This window comes from Babylonia areolata, chromosome 29 (assembly GCF_041734735.1).
Source record: "Babylonia areolata isolate BAREFJ2019XMU chromosome 29, ASM4173473v1, whole genome shotgun sequence".
Classification (NCBI taxonomy): Eukaryota; Metazoa; Mollusca; class Gastropoda; order Neogastropoda; family Buccinidae; genus Babylonia; species Babylonia areolata.
The window spans coordinates 18630753-18652138 of record NC_134904.1 but is presented as its reverse complement, the minus strand read 5'-3'; the positions used below and the strand labels follow the sequence as shown (position 1 = coordinate 18652138).

General features: G+C 44.1%; 1 protein-coding gene across 2 annotated transcripts in view; it reads right to left on the bottom strand.

The window, feature by feature from the left end:
- Window positions 1-13606: 13606 nt before the first annotated feature.
- The window catches only part of LOC143302279 (uncharacterized), a 31155-nt gene continuing 23375 nt past the window's right edge, over window positions 13607-21386 (bottom strand). Inside the window, exons 14-19 of one of the 2 annotated variants that reach the window (XM_076616878.1) lie at window positions 20748-20902; window positions 19558-19663; window positions 16864-17261; window positions 15666-15879; window positions 15039-15158; window positions 13607-13754 (exon numbers count right to left, since the gene is read on the bottom strand). In XM_076616878.1, the coding sequence (XP_076472993.1) occupies window positions 13642-13754; window positions 15039-15158; window positions 15666-15879; window positions 16864-17261; window positions 19558-19663; window positions 20748-20902 (1106 nt within the window). In that variant the 3' untranslated portion in view covers window positions 13607-13641. The remainder of the gene's footprint in view (window positions 13755-15038; window positions 15159-15665; window positions 15880-16863; window positions 17262-19557; window positions 19664-20747; window positions 20903-21386) is intronic. The other variant, XM_076616879.1, reaches the window with a different exon arrangement.

The following is a 21386-nucleotide window of genomic DNA, read 5'->3' as shown; positions in this document are numbered from 1 at the left end:
TCTGCAAATGGATTTCCCGTCCATTCTGAAATATTGTCAGTCCGTTTTTCTTTTGCTTTTTCACTATCTCCCCCTCCTGGTATCAATGTTCAATTTTTCATCTTTTTGTTTGTTTTTATACATTAAGCTCTTTGATAAATGGTACTGGTTCCAGATTTTTATTACAATTCTAAGGCTTTTCTTGATCTTGAAGGACAAACATTTTTCCCGGCAAGACTTTTCCAGCCCTTCAAATTGTTCTAGTTTTCCAAGACCTTTCCAGAATTCCATGACTGTACAAATCCTGTTTCATGCTTACATGTACATTATGTGTACATGCAGGCCATGTACGAGTAGTTCGCATGCCAGACCACCGGCTCCCCAAGAAACTGATGTACGGCGAACTCCAACATGGCAAGCGCTCCCATGGAGGCCAAAAGAAGCGCTTCAAAGACACTCTGAAAGCTTCTCTGAAGGCCTTCAACATCAGCCACGACACATGGGAGCTGAATGCAATGGACAGACCAAAGTGGCGTTCAGCTGTCCACAAAGGCGCCAAATCCTGTGAGGCCAACAGAATCGCTGCAGCAGAGCAACGCAGACAGGCCAGGAAAAGCCGTGCCAGCAAATCCCCGACAGCCGCCATCATCCCCTGTCCACACAGCTTCCGGGCGCGGATTGGCCTGACCAGTCATCTGCGAACCCACAGAGCCCAACCCCCCCCCCCCCCTCCCCCCCCCCTCGCCCCCCCCAAACCCCCTGCCCCCACCCGCCGCCTCCCAGGATGACTAGATGGTCCTCGTCGATCCCGACGGACGAACCACACGTGTATCAAATGAGAAGTGGAATTCTATGTTGGAATCCCTGATTAAATGTGTGCATGAAAATGCAAGCAAAATATATCTATATATAATTATATGTGTGTATCACAGGAAATATTCTTCCTAAAATTATGTTAATTCTAACATACTTACCATGACCCACTGGTGCAGACTCCGGCAGGGGTCTGATTCCTTGTCCTGTGAAAACTACAAACTCTGGGAAGGGGAGAAAACGAAAGTACAAGTACATGCGGCTAGTTACCCCCCCTATATGTTATCTCCCCTGTGCATGCCTTTGAGTGCCTTCTTCTGACGGCTTTAAGCCCAGAGTCAAATCACACTTGTCTGAAACATACCCCCACCACTTAAATATATACAGACGGTTCTGTTCTGGAAATTCAGTTTTCTGGTTCTGGATATATAATTCTTGCTTTGAAAATTGAAAAGTAATATCATATTGGAGAGGGCTTCTCAATTTTTACAGCTGAATTAATTGCCGTTCTTATGGCATTAACATATCTAAGTGATCTACCCCTAAACTTGATTAATGTTTTATTTTGTTTCGATTCAAAATCAGTGCAAATCAGGTTGTACAAACATTAATCATAACATAATTTTTGATATAAGATTTTTGATTCACTGTATTCAAATGAGAGGAACTAATATTGAAATCTCCTGGATTCCCTCACACTGTGGGCTTTTTTCTAATGAACGTGCAGATCATCTTGCAAACCTTGGAGATAAAAACGCTTGAAATGCAGTTGAACTTCCTCATCGTTTATCATCATCTGAAATGTGTAATATTGTTGAAAGAAATACGCTAAATTCCTTTCGGTCTTTAGAAGTTAACACTTTTGCCTTATTAAATGCTAAAAGAACTGGCAGGGCTGTTAAGAGCATGCCATTTAGGTTATTACTAAATGCCCAATACACAAAATATTGTGAAAATATTGAATGCATTTGCAAGGGACGTTTTAACCCGCTGTTTAGAAATGAAACCTTTTTTGCCTCCAGGAAATTCTGAACACGTGTTATCAGTTTCAAATGTTAATATTTTTTTGAAAAAGTTACTATATTTCAAACTGTTCCTTATTAAAGTCAGCTAGTCATGTGTTGAATAGTCCAGTTGTTTATTATGGGTCCCCACATGAACCTCTTTTAAAATAATAATCTACAGAAGTAGTGCATACGATATTTGATTATCGATTAATTTTTTGTCCTAATCCCGCTTCCCCCATGCCCCCTCTCTCACACACACCCTTCCAATATTATGTTTTTTCTTTCTCCAATCGCTGACACTCGCCCTCTCCATTTTACATTTAGTACTCTTATCTTTTCCACATTCTCTCTCTCTCTTTTTCCTTTCTTAGTTCTTTCTGCTGAGGTGATACCTCTGGATCCGTCCGTCCCGTAGACGTGATACATCCCTCAGGTAGAAACTGATAAAGGTAGCTGGGTTTTTCCAGTAGGCAGCGTCCATAATGTCCTGGAGCCGCCTGAGTGTGCGAAGGCTAGAGAGGAGGACCAGGCCCTGATTTCGTAAGCTCTGGCTGAAGAGGTATCCAGTTCCAGTCCTGCGTGTGCGTAAGCGCCTCTAGTTGCATTTACGATCCATCGAGACAGACGTCTTGGCGATGTCGCGAGATTGGTCAAGGTTCCAACTAATGAACAGGCGTCGTTTGGACGAGCGGAAAGGTCGCGACCTCTTGAGGTAGACACGCAGGGCCCTGACGGGGCAGAGGATGCGGTCCTCGTCGTCAGGAGCAAGGATGGAGGTCAGAGGCTTTCTGAAAATAATGTGAGATGGTGAGTCTGGGCTTTGGTTTTTGGCTAGGAAGTCAGGGAGGAAGCTGAGGGAGACAGAACCGTCCTGTTCAAAGGCAATGTCTTGTGAGAGGCCGCTAAGAGCGTGGACCTCACCACATCTTCTGCCAGACGCTAGAGCGATGAGGAAGAGCGATTTCATTGCAACAAGTTTGAAGCAGGCAATGGGAAGAGGTTCGAAGGGATCTTTGCGTAGGTATTGGAGGACAAGGTAAACGTCCCATAACGGCGTCCTATGTGGATTGGTAATTTTTTTTATGGCGGCCCCACGTATTACTGCCCTAATGAGGGGGTCGTCAGAGAAAGAAGGGACACCCAGTTGTTCGAGGGTCCATCTGACTGCGGCCCGGTGACCTCTGACTGCGTGACCTCTGACTGCTGACGCAGAGAGGCCCTCGGAGGAAGAAAGAAAAGCAAGGAAGTTTGCAAGGTCCATGCTGGAACGGTTTTTGCGATCTATGGAGTGCGATGAGCACCAAGAGAGCCATTGTTTCCAGTAAAATGAGTAGACGCCTTGTGTCCCTTTGCGGTGGGACCTACAGACAAGATCAGTGGTCAGGTCAGAGGCGCTTAGTCCCCACAGAGATTCCTGCACAGAAGCCAAGTGTGTAGGTTGAGGACCTGTAGGTTTCTGTGAGGAATGCCTGAGCAGTGCTGGACTAGTGACCGTCTTTCCAAGTGAAGACGGAGAGGTGGTGTGTGAGGTGAAGGTCTGGGAACCAAGGCTGAGCTGGCCAGAGAGGCACGATAAGAACCAAGGCGGCGCGATCTAGCCTTGTCTTTCTGAGAACTTTTCCCATGATGGGGAGTGGAGGGAAGGCATACCCTGTGAGGTTGCTCCAACTGATTGAGAGTGCGTCCACGGCCCATGCTCGAGAGTCTGGGATTGTGGAGGCGTACGTTTGGATACTGAAGCTGAATCTGGTGGCAAAGAGGTCGACGTGTGGTCTGTGCCATAGGTCCCAGATTGGTTGGAGTGTTGAGTGCGAGAGACTCCATTCTGTCTGGAGGACTGTGAGGTCTGCTGATGTAGTCCGCCAGAATATTCAGCTTGCCAGGGACGTGGCGTGCTGTGAGGCGGGTGTTGCGACTCTCGCACCAGAGGAGGAGTTCTTCCGATCTGGCTGGCAGTTGATGCGAGGGGCACCTTCCCAATCCCTGAAAAGAGATCCTTCTGTGGGTGGGAGCACCCTAAGGGAGTCCAGATCTGATTGTGATTTCAAGATGCAGGAGGAGGTGAGAATTAAGACTCTCCTGGTCATACGGCATTTAGGTATGCCCATGACTTGAGGTCAGCAGCCCACTCGATTTGGCTGGCTATAGCCTTGACAAAGGACCCCAGAATGGCAAAGTCAGGGCCTGCGGGGTGGTCTGGCGTGTCCGAAATGGACGTTGCTAAGCCAGCCAGAAAACTTTCCATGACTGCAATGGACTCCAAAGTGCTTCTGGCCAGTTCCTCCGCGTCTAGAAGTTGCCTGTCTGACACGTGCACAGTGAAGTTCCTATGGCTGGGACGTAGGCTCTCTTAGAGAAGTAGGAGATCCTCCCTGGTGACTGGGAGTGTTGCCTGCGGAGAGGGCCTGGGGCAAGGAAAGGAGTTTGGTTTTGTCTGTGGGACGGGGCTTTCATGAGCTTCCCCGTAGAGTATGCACCCGGGAAACTAGGGACCAAGCCAGATGGGATGTCCTTAAATGGCTGGCTCCCAGAATATCCCTAGCTTCACAAACAGTTGGCATGTTTTGTTGCTGGAAATTGGTCACTCGCGCAGGCATCACAGAAGCAAGGAGCTCCAATGTGTCCTGATAGGACAACACATTGGTGTCTTCTGGTGGGAGCAAATCAGTGCCAGGTGACTCGTCCATGGACATGTCATCTGCATAGGTTGTTTCCTCTGCAAAAGAGTGGCCCTGTTGTGGGATGGGCCTGTCATCAGAAGAGAAGGCCAGTGTAGGTGGGTGCTGGGTGGAACCTTCGGTCGAATCCTGAGGCCTGGATTGGACCAAGGTAGGAGGTGTGGGAGGAGAGGCCTTAGGGAAGGTGGTGGCACATAGGTTCTGCAGCCAAGCAAAGTCTTGCTGCATGGATAGTGTGCCATCCATGGGAGCTGTAGTGGGGTGGAAAGGCCCGTGTGTGAGGGAGGGAACGATGCTCGCGGATGCAGCAGCAGGCGAAACGGGTCCAAGAGAGTTAACCGCTCCCGGGACCGCCAGAGGTTGCGTGAGCGGAGTTGCTTCCCTTTAATTGAAAATTGTTGGCGAGGGGAGGAATACAGAGATTGCGCCAGCAACCGGAGCAGGTTGCAGGGGCGGGGACGTGCCACACTGCGCCATATGTGCAGCTGAGGAAAGGTGCGACGTATACACGGCACCTGTCCCCAGCGGTGGATCAAGGAGAGGTGCAGCTGCGAAGCAGCGCCTGTCCCCTAGTGGGTGCTAGTCTGTGCTGTATGCGCTTGAGAGAGAAGGTGCGTTTTTGAACTGGCACCTGTCCCTTCGTGGGACGTCGCCTGCCCTGCGTAGCAGAAAGGAAACCCCACCCAAGTGATGTATAGCCCTATCGGGTCAGGCATGCCGCACATGGGGGCCAGTGTCTGTCAACATGCCCGGCCTCGCAGACGAGTGGTAAGGGGGCAGCAAGTCCATCGGCATGCTGAATGATGGATGGGGGTCCAACTTTCGTTATAAGCGGTCGAAGGGGGTACCGAGCGTGTGGTGTGTGACGGAAGAGTGATAAGAGGGAGATGGCCCGATCTCTGCCCACTGGCAGTCGAGTAGAGTTAGTGACATGCCACCTGACCACGGACAAACCAACTGAAGCCGGTACAATCGAACTTACCTCCGAACTGACCCGAGTGGACGGAGACCTTGTTGGTGACAAGGTGTTGGAGGTAGGGGTGGTGTGGAAAGTGGGAGTGGGGGAGCAGAAAAGACGCCAGTTGTGGCTGAAAGTCAAAGAGCCGGACCTGCGTGCCCCCCTGTCCAGAGCAATCTGGGAATAATTTTTGCCCGAGCGCCCAAACGAGTGATGTAGTCCTGTGATCTGTTGGAAGACATGACCATACGCGTAAACAAGAACGAAAAAAGTATCTAGAGATCGATAAATATTGCAAAAAGACTTAGCTGCTGGAAAGCACAGGAACAGGATGGAAGATGGCTGTCGTCAGAAGAGGGCACTCTGAAGGCATGCACAAGGGAGGTAAGTTATAAGGGGGAGGTAACTAGCAGCATGTACATTCGTTTTCTCCCCTTCTCAGGGGTAGTAGTTTGCACAGGAAAGGGAATCAGACCCCTGCCGGAGTCTGCAACAGTGGGTCACTGTAAAGCATGTGCAATTAAAATGAGAATTACTTTTAATGTCCGCTAACACGAGGGAGGTAACTACTAAGGAAGGCTATTTGCCACGCCTTCTTTTGATTTCTCCACATAGTGGACTAGTAGTTTGGACAGGACAGGAGTATAACCCCTCCTAGAGTCTGCACGAACAGGTCATGGAAAAGTATGTGTAACTAAAAAGTGAAATTCAGAGTTGGAAGCCATTCTTACATGTGTGCATGTGAGTGCAAGCTATACGTGTGAATCACATGAGAACTTAGTGAAATTCAGAGTTCAAACCCCTGTTTGTCAAGTGTCCCACAGTGACAAGACCTCATAACAATCAAATCGATGTGTGTGTGGAATATGTCAGACAATATATCTTAGATTGTACATTGTCACTGATCTGTTGAAAGCATATCCTGGATTATTTTAACAGACCGTCAATGTCTACTGACTTCAGGCAGAATTCTCGAAGCTACATATCACTATTTCATGACCCACAGCATGTGACAGAAGGGGAAGACGCCAACTCTGCAGAGTCTATTCTGCCTTTTGGTTCTCTACAACACTGAGATCACTTATTTTCATAGACCTTTCAGACCCAAGAGACTTTTACATAAAAAATCCCAGTAAAAACAACAACCAACATCAGCTAACTGAAGGCCCTGATTTCTCATAAAAGGGAATATTTCCTTGAATGCGCTTCTCACATTCTACATTCAATTCATCCTAAAATATGAATTCTCAATTTTCATTCCCTCACCTTTCCACACGACACATGCACGTCACCATACACGCTTCCTAAACATGACAGATGAATTGTTAACACACACAGAATGACAGTGAGATAATATATATCTGAAAAGCACCAAGACTGAAAGAGAGCAAGAAAGAGCATGTGAATATGGAAGAGACAGACAGACATGCAGAGCAAGCGAGTTTCAATACAATATCACACCACTTTTTTCAAAAAGTCTTTTTTATTTTTTTCGCGTTTTTTAGTTTTTTTATGGACTTTTTTCATGGGGAAAAAAAAGAAAGGAAAAAAAAAAAACAAGAAAAAAAACACTCAAATAAAGAGCTGTATAAGGCAAACTGGCTTTGTGTCACTGTTTTTTCTTTGTTAGTCATCACTCAAGTCAGTCAGGACTCAATAGTCACTGCCCACATTCAGTCAACATTAATCATCTGAGTGACACACTAACTACCCATCAATGTAGTCCTAAGTGCCCCTCCCCCTACCCCCCCAACCACTTTGTTTCCAAAATAGAAACCTCATACTTTGATTATCAACATTCCTCTGTTTTTTTCCTTTCTCCTCCACATCTGAAACCGACAGGATATACATACATGACAGACCAGTTTTCCTTCTCCCCCCCTTTTTTTTCTTCTGAATTTCATGACATGCGTGAAGTTTTCATTTCATATAAATAGCACAATGCAATCAAATAAAGACATTATTTCAATTAAAAAAAAAAAAAAAAAAAATTAAAGCATAAAAGGCATTTCAAATAAGTCTTTGCTGCTGGGTGTGGGGGCTGGAGAGAAGAGCGGCAGATTGGGGGTGGGGGTCCATAGTTGTCAGCAGCACTCTGAACTTTTCCAAAGTATAAATCCATCATCTGTGAGCGCTGACATGGGGAGCAGAAAGAGAGAGAGAAGTGGGGGCAGGGGGGTGGACATGTCTTCTTTTAAATTTAAGAACAAACGACATTTCTGATCACATCGAAACAGGTGATCAAAACGTCAACATTTTGGATAAAAACATTCAAGAAACATTATATATCATCATCATCGTCATCATTATCATCATCATTATCACATCATGACCTGTGTCCATCCATCCTCCTCACAGCCCTGGCGATAAACCACTTTTAAAAACAAAACACCAAAATCCACACACATCCATACTTAAGGGATCACAAAGCTTGGTGTTTGATCATTCACTAAGTCACAACTATCTTTTCTCACTATCTGATACATTTTCACAAACATCTACTCCAGCTAAACTATACTCAACTACTGTCTCTCCAGTCTCATAACAAAAACTCCACATTCAGGTTGTGGATGACAGAATACAAATAAACCCATAAGCACTGCATGATCACCTAGCCTACCAACTGAAGTATCCTCTGAGGGGCAAAGGAAACTAATGATGCGCCCTTCAATAAAATGCATGATCATCATCTATCCTCAATGAACTCCCACTCATTCTCTATAAAAATCAGACACCCACTCATTCTCTATAAAAATCAGACACAAAATGACTTGCATTCCTCTTAAAAACATCAACTTCCACTCATCACTGGTAAAATAAAAACAAACTAAAAAATCAGGGGGAAAACTCTTTCAAGAACAAATCATCAGATTATTAATAAACTCTGAAACTAATCTGCAGCATTTACGGTGTCAAACACAAAAATATTACTCTTCTTATTGCTTCCCTCTTCCCACAGACTTGTCTTTAAAAGTAATAAAATAAACTAGATAAAACAATATTTTGATATGATTACTAACCTTTTAAACTGGCATATCTAATAAAATCCCTTTCCAGAAGTGTTATTTGGCAGAGTTTTTCTGGTGAAAAAAAAAAATCTGAGAGCTAGTTCATGACAAAGATATGCTAATATGATGAATGAATGAATGACAGAATGATCACAACAGAAAACTATAGGTTTCCACCTTGCTATTTCCTTGAATTCCAACTGATCTTACAGTGGACACCTTCAGAATGCAAGTTTGCTGACTTGTGAAATATAGTCATTTCACAACAGAATGGAGTGCTATCAACAATGACACAAAACACAACCAGAATAAGTATAAGCAATGGGGAAAAAATGAAGTCTAAATTTAAAAATCAAAAAAGAAGAAAGAAAAAAAAGTGATAAACATTTATAACATAAAAGAAACCAAGCAAGGTTACACGAATCCATTACACCATGTCCTTTGAACCAGCCCTGAAAAGCAAAAGCGAAAGTCGAGACTGGGATGCAACAACCAATATCATGATTTATAATTACCGCTGCATGTCAAATCAAGGCCCTGTGTCTTATTACTCGGCTCCTTATCCTTTTCCTCCAAATGCCAACAATCCTCATGACTCTGCTGCCAACATTACCAACAGAACCTGCAAGGAAAATGCCACAAGCTCACAGAGTGGTGGGAATACCAAAAATGTAGTCATGAGAGACCATAAAAGCCAAGAGATTATGGGAACATTGCTACTCTGGACTTTGGGAGGTCTATTTAGGTTTGAGATTGCTACTCTGGACTTGGGAGGTCTATTGAGGTTTGAGACTATGTGAAAGGCTGTGCTCAATGCTTCCTTTCATAATATATTCTGGCTTGACGCAGACCTGTGAGATAAAGAAACTTAAAAGTACAATGTTGGTCATGAAATTAGACCGCAACTCTCCCATTAGTTCATACTAACAAGACCAACACTCCCAATGATGACTCAAAGAATCATTCCGGAAGATCCATTCTTAAAGTGGATGGCAAATGACAGTATGGTCCCCGTCTTCCAACTTCCTATTGCACCCTCAACCCCCACCTTAAAAACCAAAAGATAAAACAAAAATCTGCCTGTATGCTCACCACTTGGCAACTAATTTCTACACTGTTCTGAATACACTCAATCAGTAGAATGGGCATAGTGAGTTATAGAACTGGAATTCCTATCCTTGGGCTATGGCCGTAAATGCCAGCTGCATCGGGAGGGAAGGTAAAATGTGGAGATTTCTTATGTGTTGGCCTAGCGGTAATGCGTCCACCTCAGAAGTGAGAGAAACTTGAGCGCACTGGTTTGAATCCCAGTCACCAGTATTTTCTCCCCCTCCACTAGACACCGAGTGGTGGCCTGGACACTAGTCATTCGGACGAGACGATAAACCGAGCTCCCATGTACACCAAGCACTTCTAGCACGTAAAAGAAGCCATGGCAACAACAGGTTTGTCCCTGACCATATTCTGTAGAAAAATCCACTTCAATAGGACAACAAATTGCAGGTAGCAAAACATATATATATATATATATATATATATATATATATAAAAGGATGGTGCTCTCAGTGTAGCAAGGTGCTCTCCCTGGGGAGAGCAGCCCCAATTTCAAATCACCTGTTGTGACAAAAAGAGAAATACAATACTATATGCAGAAATCGAATACGAAATCCATGTCATTGTTCAGTGGGCTATGGAAAAACTAACATACCAAACACTGATGAATATGGAGACAAGGGCTGCTTAAATGGTGGGGTAAAAACTGGCCATACAGGTAAAAATCCACTCACAGATACCAACAAAACAGGAGAGGACAAAAAATATCCTCCAGAAGTAGCACTATATCCTCCAGAAGTAGCAAAATTTCTGAAGAGACACTGCCCATTTTCACTGTCAGGGACAATTCCATTTTCACTGTCAAACTCCAGCCACAAACGTTTTATGCAATACGACACAGGCTCCTGTTCATGTCACAGACCTTTCTCTCTCCATAGATGTCTTGCTGTCAGCATAGTCCAAAGGAACATGGTACTGGAAAGATGACATTCAAAACATACAAAAAAAAAGAAAAAAAGAGAGCTAACTGCCTCATGTTTCACATTCATCTAAGAAGCTTAAGAGTTATAAAATTTCAATCTTCATAATGGATGCAAGCACAAGCAGGCTTTACTAAGTATTCAAAATTTTTGAAAGAGAGAGAAAAAAGTGTGAGGATAAAGACAGGATCAACCTTTCTTTAACAGTCCTTCTATTGCAAAGAAATACAAAACAACTCCCACCCCCAAAAGTACTGTGAATGAGGGGTGTGTAAACTGGCTGCTATATTTCTTTCCCACCCCAATTTCTTTTTTTCTTTTTTTCTTTTTCTTTCTAATTCAGGGCTGGTTGGTCAAATAGACATTTCTCCTCCACTGTTACCTAGCATCTGGATTACTGCAATTCCATACTTGTGGATCTTCCAACTTACTGATCAGATCAGTCATTTGCAGAAGTTCAGAACAGTGCTGCTGATCTTGTGATGCAGAAATCTAAACCTAAGCATGTGACACCTTTGCGCAAGGAGCTGCACTGGCTTCCGGTTAAGTCCACATTCAGTTACAAATTGTCATTTTGCAAACCACTTTTTGATGGCACACTCCCGCAGCATCTCTTGTCTTCACTAACAACTTACAGTCTTTCCCATCACTTTGATCTTCAGCTGAAAGGTTACTTCCAGTGCCAAGCACTAATCTGAAAACACTTGGTCACCAATCATTTAGTGTCTCAACTCCAACTGTCTCAAGCTCACTGCCTGCTGACCTGCAAAAAGCCCCCTCTTTCCAAAACTTTCAAATCGCAAATCTAGTTTGAAAACATTTTTTTTCTCCCTCTCTTTTGTGATTTCTGATTGACCACAGAACTGACTGTCGGGTTTAAAAAAAAAAAAAGAAAAAAAAAAAGGTATGTGCCTTTCTCACTTGCATCCATTATTTAAAACAAAATTTTCATGGTAAAGGAGAAAAACAAAATTCACAAACAACACAGCAAACAGAATACACAAGATCTACTTCACCCCCTGACTGCCTGAGCATGCAGCACTTAGTCAATGGTGACCTTACTGATGACATCATAGTGACCTAACTGATGACACCATCAGAAGGGAAAATTCACACATTTTCTGTTTTTGGCTGATTGTTCTCTATCCTGAAACATGAGTTAAATAAAGACTCAATTATTTTTTTCCCAGCAGTCAAAGGGATAAAATCTCAAAACCAAGAAAACTATTTAAAAGAAAAAAAAAAGAAAAAATACAGACAGCACTGCTTTACCAGGAAGAAAATAGTATAAAAAAAAAATTAAAAAAAAAAAAAAAAAAAAAAAAAACCATACGTGGCGCTGCACTTAATGACACACTCCCCCACCCCAAGGGAACATATAGAGGAAAGATGACAATCAAAACATACCCAAATAACGTTTTCTGATTGTTCTTTCCTTGGGCCACATTTTGATGGTCGAACTCTTTGGTGGCACAACAAATCATCTGCCACAACCAGCTGCTTTGGCCAACACAATCTGTTCTTGGCCGCTTGGGCAAACACTGTAGCCCATGGCCAGTCTTTGGCTGCTTTGGCCAACATAAACACATGGCCAGTACTTAGCCACTTGGGCCATTACAAGCACATGGCCAGTCACTGGCCCCTTGGGCCATTACAAGCACAAAGCCATCCTTGGCCGCTTGGGCCATTACAAGCACATGGCCAGTCCTTGGCCGCTGTGTCCACACACAGACTGCAGTCACATGTATATCTCCAGTCCTCTCTGTCATGACTAGTCAGTGTGTGGGCATACACACATGCCTCCTTTCTCGTCTCCCTCAGACCCCATCGGCTGCTGCCTGGACTCTGCTGTGACGCTTCACAGGCTGCTGACACTTCAGGCTGTTGACACTTCCCAGGCCATGGCACACCTCACTCCAGCCAGTCACATGATGATTTTGTGCACACCAGTCGCAATTTCACACCTCGCGTGTTTTTCACGTTCATTTCTTCATAATCATCACTAGGTGACATTAACTGTCACCCACCTACCCACCAACCCTTCCCCTCCCCCACACCCCCATCCCAAGGGGGAAAAAAATCATGGATTCAGTCCCCCTACGGATTCAGTCCCCCTACAAAACATGAGCACTGCTGCCCTCTTAAAATTTGCATCTTTCAGCAGCAGTTGCAGGAAGTCCATCACTTCCACTCACTTCAGCCTCCGATGCCATCACACCTCAGCTCCTCTGCCATCCACGTGCTGATCATCACACTTGGCGGGTCCTCCACTTTCTTTACACACACACACACACACACTCTTACAACCCAACCATGCACCCATTCCTGCATCATCTGCTGGCACATAATGTCACTCTGAAGTATGCCAACATTCATGTTTCCATTTTGCCACTTGGCTGTGCTTGTGTCCTCCCTCCACTGCATCCTTGGCTGTGCTTGTTTGGTTGTGTTTTTTGTTGTTGTTGTTGTTGTTGTGTTGTTGTTTTTTATCTGAAACACAAAGGTAGGACCACTGAGCACATACACCTTCAGAATCCAGATTATTCATCATGCCTGTTATTTGGAACGTGGGACACTTGTTCTCCCCAGTCTGCCACATTTCTACAGCCCAACTGACAGCTGCCAGACCCAAAACCCAATCATGTTGCTTCAGCCCAACCAACCTTACAGGGGCCACTTGCTACATCTTAATGTACTGTCTTCTGACATTCATCAGCTAGCCTGACAGAAATTCATCCCTGGGGGAAAGAGTATGGAAAAAAGGACTCACGTTAAGAGGGAGATGGAGGGGGCATGGGGGGGTGGGGGGGGGGAGAAGAGAGGGAGGAAATATTTGCAACAAAACATCTTGATCACTACCAATCACAACTTAGCTGTGTTAGTTGTAACACAATGGAAACACATGTAAATCTTTCCCATTCAAAATTCTAAAAGCAAACTAGCCTTCAAAAAGTTTCCTCAAGCCAAACAACCCACTACAAAGGTTCTCAAACATTTAACAGCCAAACACAGGTTATAAAAACATCAGCATGGGTATCTGAGAGTACAAGAACACCCCACCAAAAGTTTTTTTCTTTTCAAGTCATGAGGGCAAAAAGCGTGAGGGAAAGGGCAAAGCATCATGACTCACCGCGAATGTGTTGCTAGCAAGGCAGTGATGGTGACTCACTTCCTCACTGGCCTTGGAAGTGACTGTGGGTGTGCGTGTGGCCGTGGCCGTGGGCGCCGCTGTGATTGTGGTGGTGGGTGTGGGAACCCTGCACCGCTATTATATAAAACTGGATCATTTTCCAGATGGGGTTGTAGATTAGAAAGCAGTCATTCCACACGACACATCACATCTTTCATCATTCTTTATCACACTGATCATTTCTTCATATATCAAATCACACAAGAACAGTTAACCTCTATCACCACACAAAGAACATATCAGTAACATTCATGACATTCTCTGAGAAATGTACTGAAATATTTTCACATTCAAACTCTGTGTTAAAAAATGAATGTCTTGCCAATGTGTCATTATTAATTATTCTGCCAATTTTTTATTTCTATAGCACCTACGATTGCCAGGAAATATCTATGTTAGAAGTAAACAAATAAGCATGGTGATTATGATACATAGACTCATTCTGTTTTAAAGTTCAACATGCACACAAGTGAATCATGGTGCTTACATAGACTCATACTGTTTACCACACATAGAAATTACAAACCGAAAACTAATCTTTAGAACAAAAAAACATGGAAGCTTTATTTTGGATGCAACCCAAAACCCTCTATACATTTCATGCCAAAAGAACGGTATTGATTCAAGCTGAGGTTCAGGTAATCAACCAATATTCTCGGTACTCACAGGAATGTAGTAAATGGATATGCAAGACTAATTAAAACACCCATTCAAATGAACAGAAATGCTACCATTAAGAGGACTCCTATTCTGTACTCCCATCACACAATTCACTACACCTGAAGCTACATTAAGGAAGATAAAGCTATTACTAGGGAGGGTTTCCTCTGATTTGTGGAGATTTCCCTAGTAATTTTTAGCAAGAACCATGTGCGTATGCGCATCTCCATTTCCTGTTTATTCCTGATCACTAAAAGGCTAAAACATGATTGTGGAAATTGCTGTCCAGATGAAAGGATTTTGAACAATTTCAGTAACTATTATACATTTACAAGTCTACAAGATATATTTGATCTTATGATTACATCTTATATTTGATTTAGTCTTCTACGTTATTACCAAAAGTTGTCCAAAGGCAGTGAGCAAATTCAGAATAGCAAGTTACAGTGGTTGCCTGCCCATGACGTCATATGACCTACTTCTCTACCTGCAAGTGACGAAAGGTCCCCCACAAAAGCGTGTCTGCAAACCCTCCCTACTGTCAATATATTGTCCGACCGGGGTTTTTTTTTTGTTTTGTTTTGTTTTGTTTCTTTTAACCTTTTTGAACTTTTAATTAAGCCCCTGACATTCCTTGAACCCCTGAAAACCTAAGCCCCCCCCCCCCCCCCCCCACCCCCAACAAAAAAAAACAACTTATGAGGCAACTTACTGCCGGGCTGCAGGTAATGATGCATGTGGTGCATTCCCATCCCACTGCCGGCAGCTGGCACGTTGCCCTGCAGCAGGTGCTGGTTAGGCCCCACGGGTCCATGCAGCTGGTTGTTGGCTCCTGTTGAACAACACTGTCACTTTTACTGCATATTGTGTGTGTGTGTGTGTGTGTGTGAGAATGCATGAATGTGTGGGTGGGTGTGAGTGTGCGTAAATGTGGGTGTCAGAGTGCGTGAATGTGAGCATGTATGAGCATATGTGTGTATGTGTATGTGTGTGTGTGTGTGTGTGTGTGTGTATGTGTGTGTGTATACAAGTGTTGAGAGAGAGACTGATGCATGAATGTGAGTGTGAGTGTGTGTGTGTGTGTAAGCCCACCGAGTGTTGCGAGAGAGACTGAATGAAACTATGTGTTGAAGCGAGTTTACAAGGGTGAATGACAGCGAAAGAGAGAGAGAGAGAGAGAGAAAGAGAAATCCAGATATAAATCACAAGTGAGAACGAAGGAAGACAACACAGACATCACATTTTCACATCCCAACAGACCACAAGGCCCCTCACAACAAAAACAAACAAACAGGGAGAGCCGAATGGCAGCAAAAAAGGCGAGGTTTGAACCACGTACCCTGTAGCTGCTGCTGGAACTGAGCAGCAGCAGTGGCATGTTGTTGATGCTGCTGGTGGGGCTGGTTGTTCATGGGGGCCTGGTTGATGGCCTGGGCCGGAGGGTGCGGCATCACCACCACGTGGTGAGTCTGGTTCACGTGCCCTGACTGCTGTACATGGGCCGGGGCCGGACCGCTGGCCCCCGTGGCCCCCGACTGGGTGAAGCTCACCCCCTGCATGCACACATACTGGGACAGTCAGAGGTTAGGTTTCTCATTAGTCCAACATTTTATTTGCAGCAATTTCCCCCCCTCAAAGCACACATACTGTGCAAGTCAGGTTCTATTCTTTAACATTTTATTGGAACAATTTTCACAGCCCACATACTGTGCCAGTCAGGTTAGGTTCTATTCTTCAACATTTTACTGGAACAGTTTTCCCCTCAAAGCACACATACTGCACCCATCAGAGGTTAGCTTCTACTGCGTAACAATTCTGAGCCAGCCAGAGGTTATGTTCTGCCAACAATTACCTGTAAAGGAAATCTTTTCTCCCAAAAGCATTTTCCATGACCCATCAGTGCAGACTCGGGTAGGGGTCTGGTTTATATCCTCACTCAAACGAAGAAATCAGGTGTGGCTAGTGAGATCCCTCAGTTTATCATTACCTTTGTCAACTTTAAAACATACAAAAATTCTGGTCTCCTACTAAAGACTGCTATTTGCTCCATTCTGTTGTTTTCTCAAGGACATCCTGAATTACAGTGTCTTCTGTCTGAACAACACAGAGCTGGTCTTAACTGCTTCCAGTTTTGATCCCAGATACACTGGCATTCCTTCCCACCAACATCTACAATTATGGGCTTAGTATGATTCATATCCAATGTCACTGTTAAAATAACTGCACACAATCTGAATCATGACCTATTCCATCTTTCCCAACAACAAACATGCCAAGACCAAGACAAGACAAGACCCTCTTTCAGAGCCACAGCCAGTGACTTATTTCTTAACATACAATGAGGAGACAAGACCCTCTAACAGAGCCACAGACAGTGACTTATTTCTTAACATACATTGAGGAGACAAGACCCTCTAACAGAACCACAGCCAGTGACTTGTTTCTTAACATACATTGAGGAGACAAGACAAGACCAGACCAGACCAGACCCTCTTAACAGAACCCAAGCCAAGAGGCATCCATTGACTACAACTCACAGGCAGCTGGTGGGGGCCGCCGGGGTGCAGGAACTGGAGGGTCTGCGTGGGCCCCTGTGCAGTGTGGGCCGGCATGGCATGGCCTGCAGCACCCTGGGGAGGCAGGATGCCCGGCATCTGGTGCTGGAACATCATGCTCTGTGGCGTGTTGGAAGTGGGCGGGGCTCCCTGCGTATGGTTGATCTGGGGTGGCCCGTGGCTGTGCCCGTTACCCCCCAGGTGTGGCACCGGAGACCCGGCAGGAAGAGGGTTGTTTTGCGAGGCCGGGGGCATGTTGGATTGGTGTGGAGGCATTGTGTGCTGAGACATATGCTGGTGCATAGTGTGCGCCGGCTGTGGCACGCCCTGTGTCAAGGCCTGCGCCGCTGGCATGTGTGCAGGCATGGGCTGCTGTGCCACTGGAACAGCAAGACACACTTCAGCTGATGCCCTACGCACCTATCACAGGTGACACACACACACCACTTGAAACACACCGCCACCACAACTAAAGGCCAATGTTTCGTGCAACAATCTCACCATTATCCATTTCAGATCAGACTATGATATACATAGATAATACATTAAACTGCCCTATGAGTTACCTGGATCAAAACATGACAAGCTATCATTACTGTTACTGTTGCCATTAGTCCAGCAGACCACACAGGGCCATATCAGTACTGCCCAACTGCAGAAATTTCCAACACATACACAAATTATGATAAACCTACAAAACACAGTTCATGACACATTATCTTAACCATTATACACCTAACTCGCCCAATATCGGCTTGCAGTGTAACACTGTAACTCGCCCGGTACCGTCGTCTAAACACATGCTTACTATGGACGCAGCCATTGTTATTTACATAAACAAGACTCTTGCGAGATTCACAGTCTCGTTTTCGGCACTTCCTGCCATGCATTTTGCACTTTTCAGAGTCCGATTTGCTTGAATTCTGACAAAGTTGTGAATTTTTAAATTTGCAAGATGAGTCTGATGATTACTGAGAGCTTTAGCATAATCTGAACGCCAATTATGAAGATGACTTTGAACCATTTTTGCATGGGAATCTTGTAAAAATTGATTGAACGGAGTGACCTAGATACTGACTGAGTTTTGCCGACAATGAGAGTGAAGATGGTCACTTGAATGTGAATCGATCGCTGGACCTCCAAAATTGATACTGTCAGTGAGTTAGTCTTGATTTCACTGATATTTATTGGCGTTCTGCACGATCTTCCTGAATGTGCTTGTTCAATGGAATATACTACTGATTTGGTAAAGTTTTGCCAAAGTTTTGAAGTTTCAAAGTTGCAAGATGAGTTCGACAACTGTCAATCATAGTAGTGTAATCCAAACGACTATTCTGAAGATGAATTCTGCATGAGAATTTTGTAGAAGTTGATTGTACTGAGTGACCTAGACATTTACTGACTGAGTTTTACCGATACAGAGAGTGTAGATGGTACTTGTGTGTGAATCAATCACCAGACTTCTGAAATCATGAATCAATCACCAGACCTCCAAAATCGTGAATCAATTGCCGGACCTCCGAAATCAAACTGATCGCCAGACCATCGGAATCGATACTGTCAGTCGTTGATTGCACTGATACTTATTGGCATTCTGCACAATCTTCCTGATTTTGCTAGTTAAATGGATTGTATTTTTCCTTTCATGATGGAGAAAATACATGTGAGGTAGGTTTGCTGTTTGTTTTGGTTTGTTTGCTGTTTTTCTCCCGACCACGATAGGAAAACACACCATCCCTCAAAATGAAAACATAAAAATCAGCATGTTCATTGTTGGAATTCAAGCTGATTAAGAATAATAAAAAATAAAAAAAAAAGGATGTGTTATAAGTCAATGCAGACCAGATAAACTTATTTCAAAGAAAATCATACTGTAATTAAAAGATTTTTTTTCAAAGTTGACCATCAAATTCGATACATATATTTTTTTGTGTGTAAATACACAGCAACATGAGCCTCGAAACAAAAATTCTTCTCCAAATTTTATTATGTGTAGAATGCAGGAAAAAATAAACATGTGCAACAAAAGAAGGTAATTATATTTTTAATCAATGTTCATAATTAATTACCCACGATCGAAAATCGCAAGAGTTATTTGCCTTGGCATGGGATTTCAGGAGTGATTAGTGCTGAGCGACCTGGGGGTAAGAAGGTTAACCATTTAGCTCCTCAAAGCAAATAACTAGGCCGTGCAGAGGACATCAGCCCTTTCACTTATTTATCATCTCCAGATTACAAAATATTGTACAGGTAGAAAAGAAAACTTCGAAGTCAAACAAAAAACACATAAAATGGCCTTATAGGCAAAACAACAACCAAAAAAAAAAAAAAAAAAAACCACTGCAGAATGGACAGCTAGTGCCCAACCCATGCTTATGATTTCACTATCATGTCACCAGAGCAAAACAGGCTCAGCACAGACAGTATATCATAGACTGCGGAAAAGAGAAAACTGTGTCAAGACTTGCTCGAAAAAAGAAATGTGAATGGATTAGGAAACGGTAAAGGAAGAAAAAGGCAGGAATTAAGAGGGCAACAGAAAAGAGGAAATTTCTAACACAAAATTTCTAGATTGCTATTTATACTGAAATACCCCCAGCATCCCATGTGGGGAAAGTGACAAGTGAAGATCAATACAAACTAATCACAAGTGATAATGATGGAACAGATACTTACTGATAAACGGCTGAGCAACCGGATGAGGTTGCTGCCCTGTGGCTCCTAAGGCTGGATCCATTCCAGCACCCTGTGGTAATTGCTGCATGACCCGCATTTGGTGCACCTGAAACACCATACCTTTGTTGTACATCCTCTCTCAACTCTGCAGCACAGCCAGCAAAAACGATTAAAAATCTAACACACACCAGCCGCCGTGGCGAAGTGGTTAGTGTCGCGGACTGACGGCTGGGAGGACGCAGGTTCGAATCCCAGCGGTGGTGGGTTTTTCAGCTCGTGGCCAGCTCCTACCCAGAGTTGAGTGTGATATGGGCTTAAACAGGGAGGCTGGGACCACACAGTCGAGTGTCATCCACTTCACAGATGCATCTTTGGAAGTGTTGCTCTAATTACCTGACCAACACTGCAAGTGTCTTATCTCTCTGGCCTGGTTAACGCCGAGTTATCATTATGACAGGAAGCGTAGAGTACAGCCTTGTCAAGCAGTCCCAAACCAAAATGGATCTCCATAGCAACATCGTCATCGTCGTCCTCCTCCTCCTCCTCCTCCTCCTCCATCATCATCATCATCATCATCATCATCATCATCATCATCATCATCATCATCATCATCATCATCATCATCATCATCATCAATATAAACAAAACAGTCTTGAAGTCTGTGGCCTTTCATGCCCTGCTCTCATGGTGACCTCAGTTTCGATACCCCTCCACTTCCATGCTTGGGTTGAGTCCTGTCAATGTCTTCAGTGTCCGCTGTTTCATGGGCAGCTGTTTGGGGGACGTGGTGGCGGTCTCCACTCTGGGAGGGCTGCTCACTCAGTCTGGCTCCGTGACTAAGCCATTATTGTCGTTAGTATGGGGCTTAGTAGGTGGTGTCCTAAGTACGTTGAATCAGAACAGAAGTACGTTAAATCAGAACAGGCACCACTGAACACCACCGAAGAGACTCTGGTGTGTGGCCTCCTGGCGACCTAACATTGATGGTTCCCTGCGTACTGCTGACGCTGGAATTGTAACGAATGAACTCGGGTGTGGCCATGTATGGGGGAATCGAACGGTGCAGATGATGGGGCAGCAAAAAAAAAAAAAAAAAAAAAAATCTAACACACAGCAAATTGTCAAGATGCGCTTACCAATCATGCATTGATCACACACACAAAAAATGATCACAAAGACACAGTACATACTGGGTGGTACTGCTGTTGTATCACAGTACTTGGTAGTACTGTGCCCGGTCCAAATACGAAGCCCGGCTGCTGCATAGTAGCAGCCTGAGCTCCTAGCGTCAAAGGCTGACCTGTTGCCGAGTGGGCCAGTTGCACTGGATCCACCGACACCACCGCTGCAATGCACACATTTCATTCAGCGTTAACATCGACTAGGGAACTGCACTGTCAGCACATCTGGCATTGTAATCCTTTCACTAATTTCATAAGTAACACTCTTGTCTCCCCAGACAACGCATCTTTTTCAGATTTAATCAAAGTTGCTTTCTAAAAAAACAACAACCTTAGTTTATTTTCCTGTCCTTTTACAGACAAAAGCAAAATGAGAAAAAGCTTAATCTTCAGGGTTTTATGACATGGTTGATAAAGATTTTTCTTAAGAGTTTTTGACTACACATCCTATGCTTTCCATTTCTGCAAAGCATGCACGTGATGTGGTGAGGCACATGTGTAGTATATTCCTGTGATTCCCTTGCAATGAATGATCGACATATTTGTGCAGTTTCAATTGAGTACCCTCCCCCCCCTCAAAAAAGCATTCACCAGTTTTCAAAAACACCAAAGAAAATAGACATAAATCCTGACAACAAGGGGGTGACA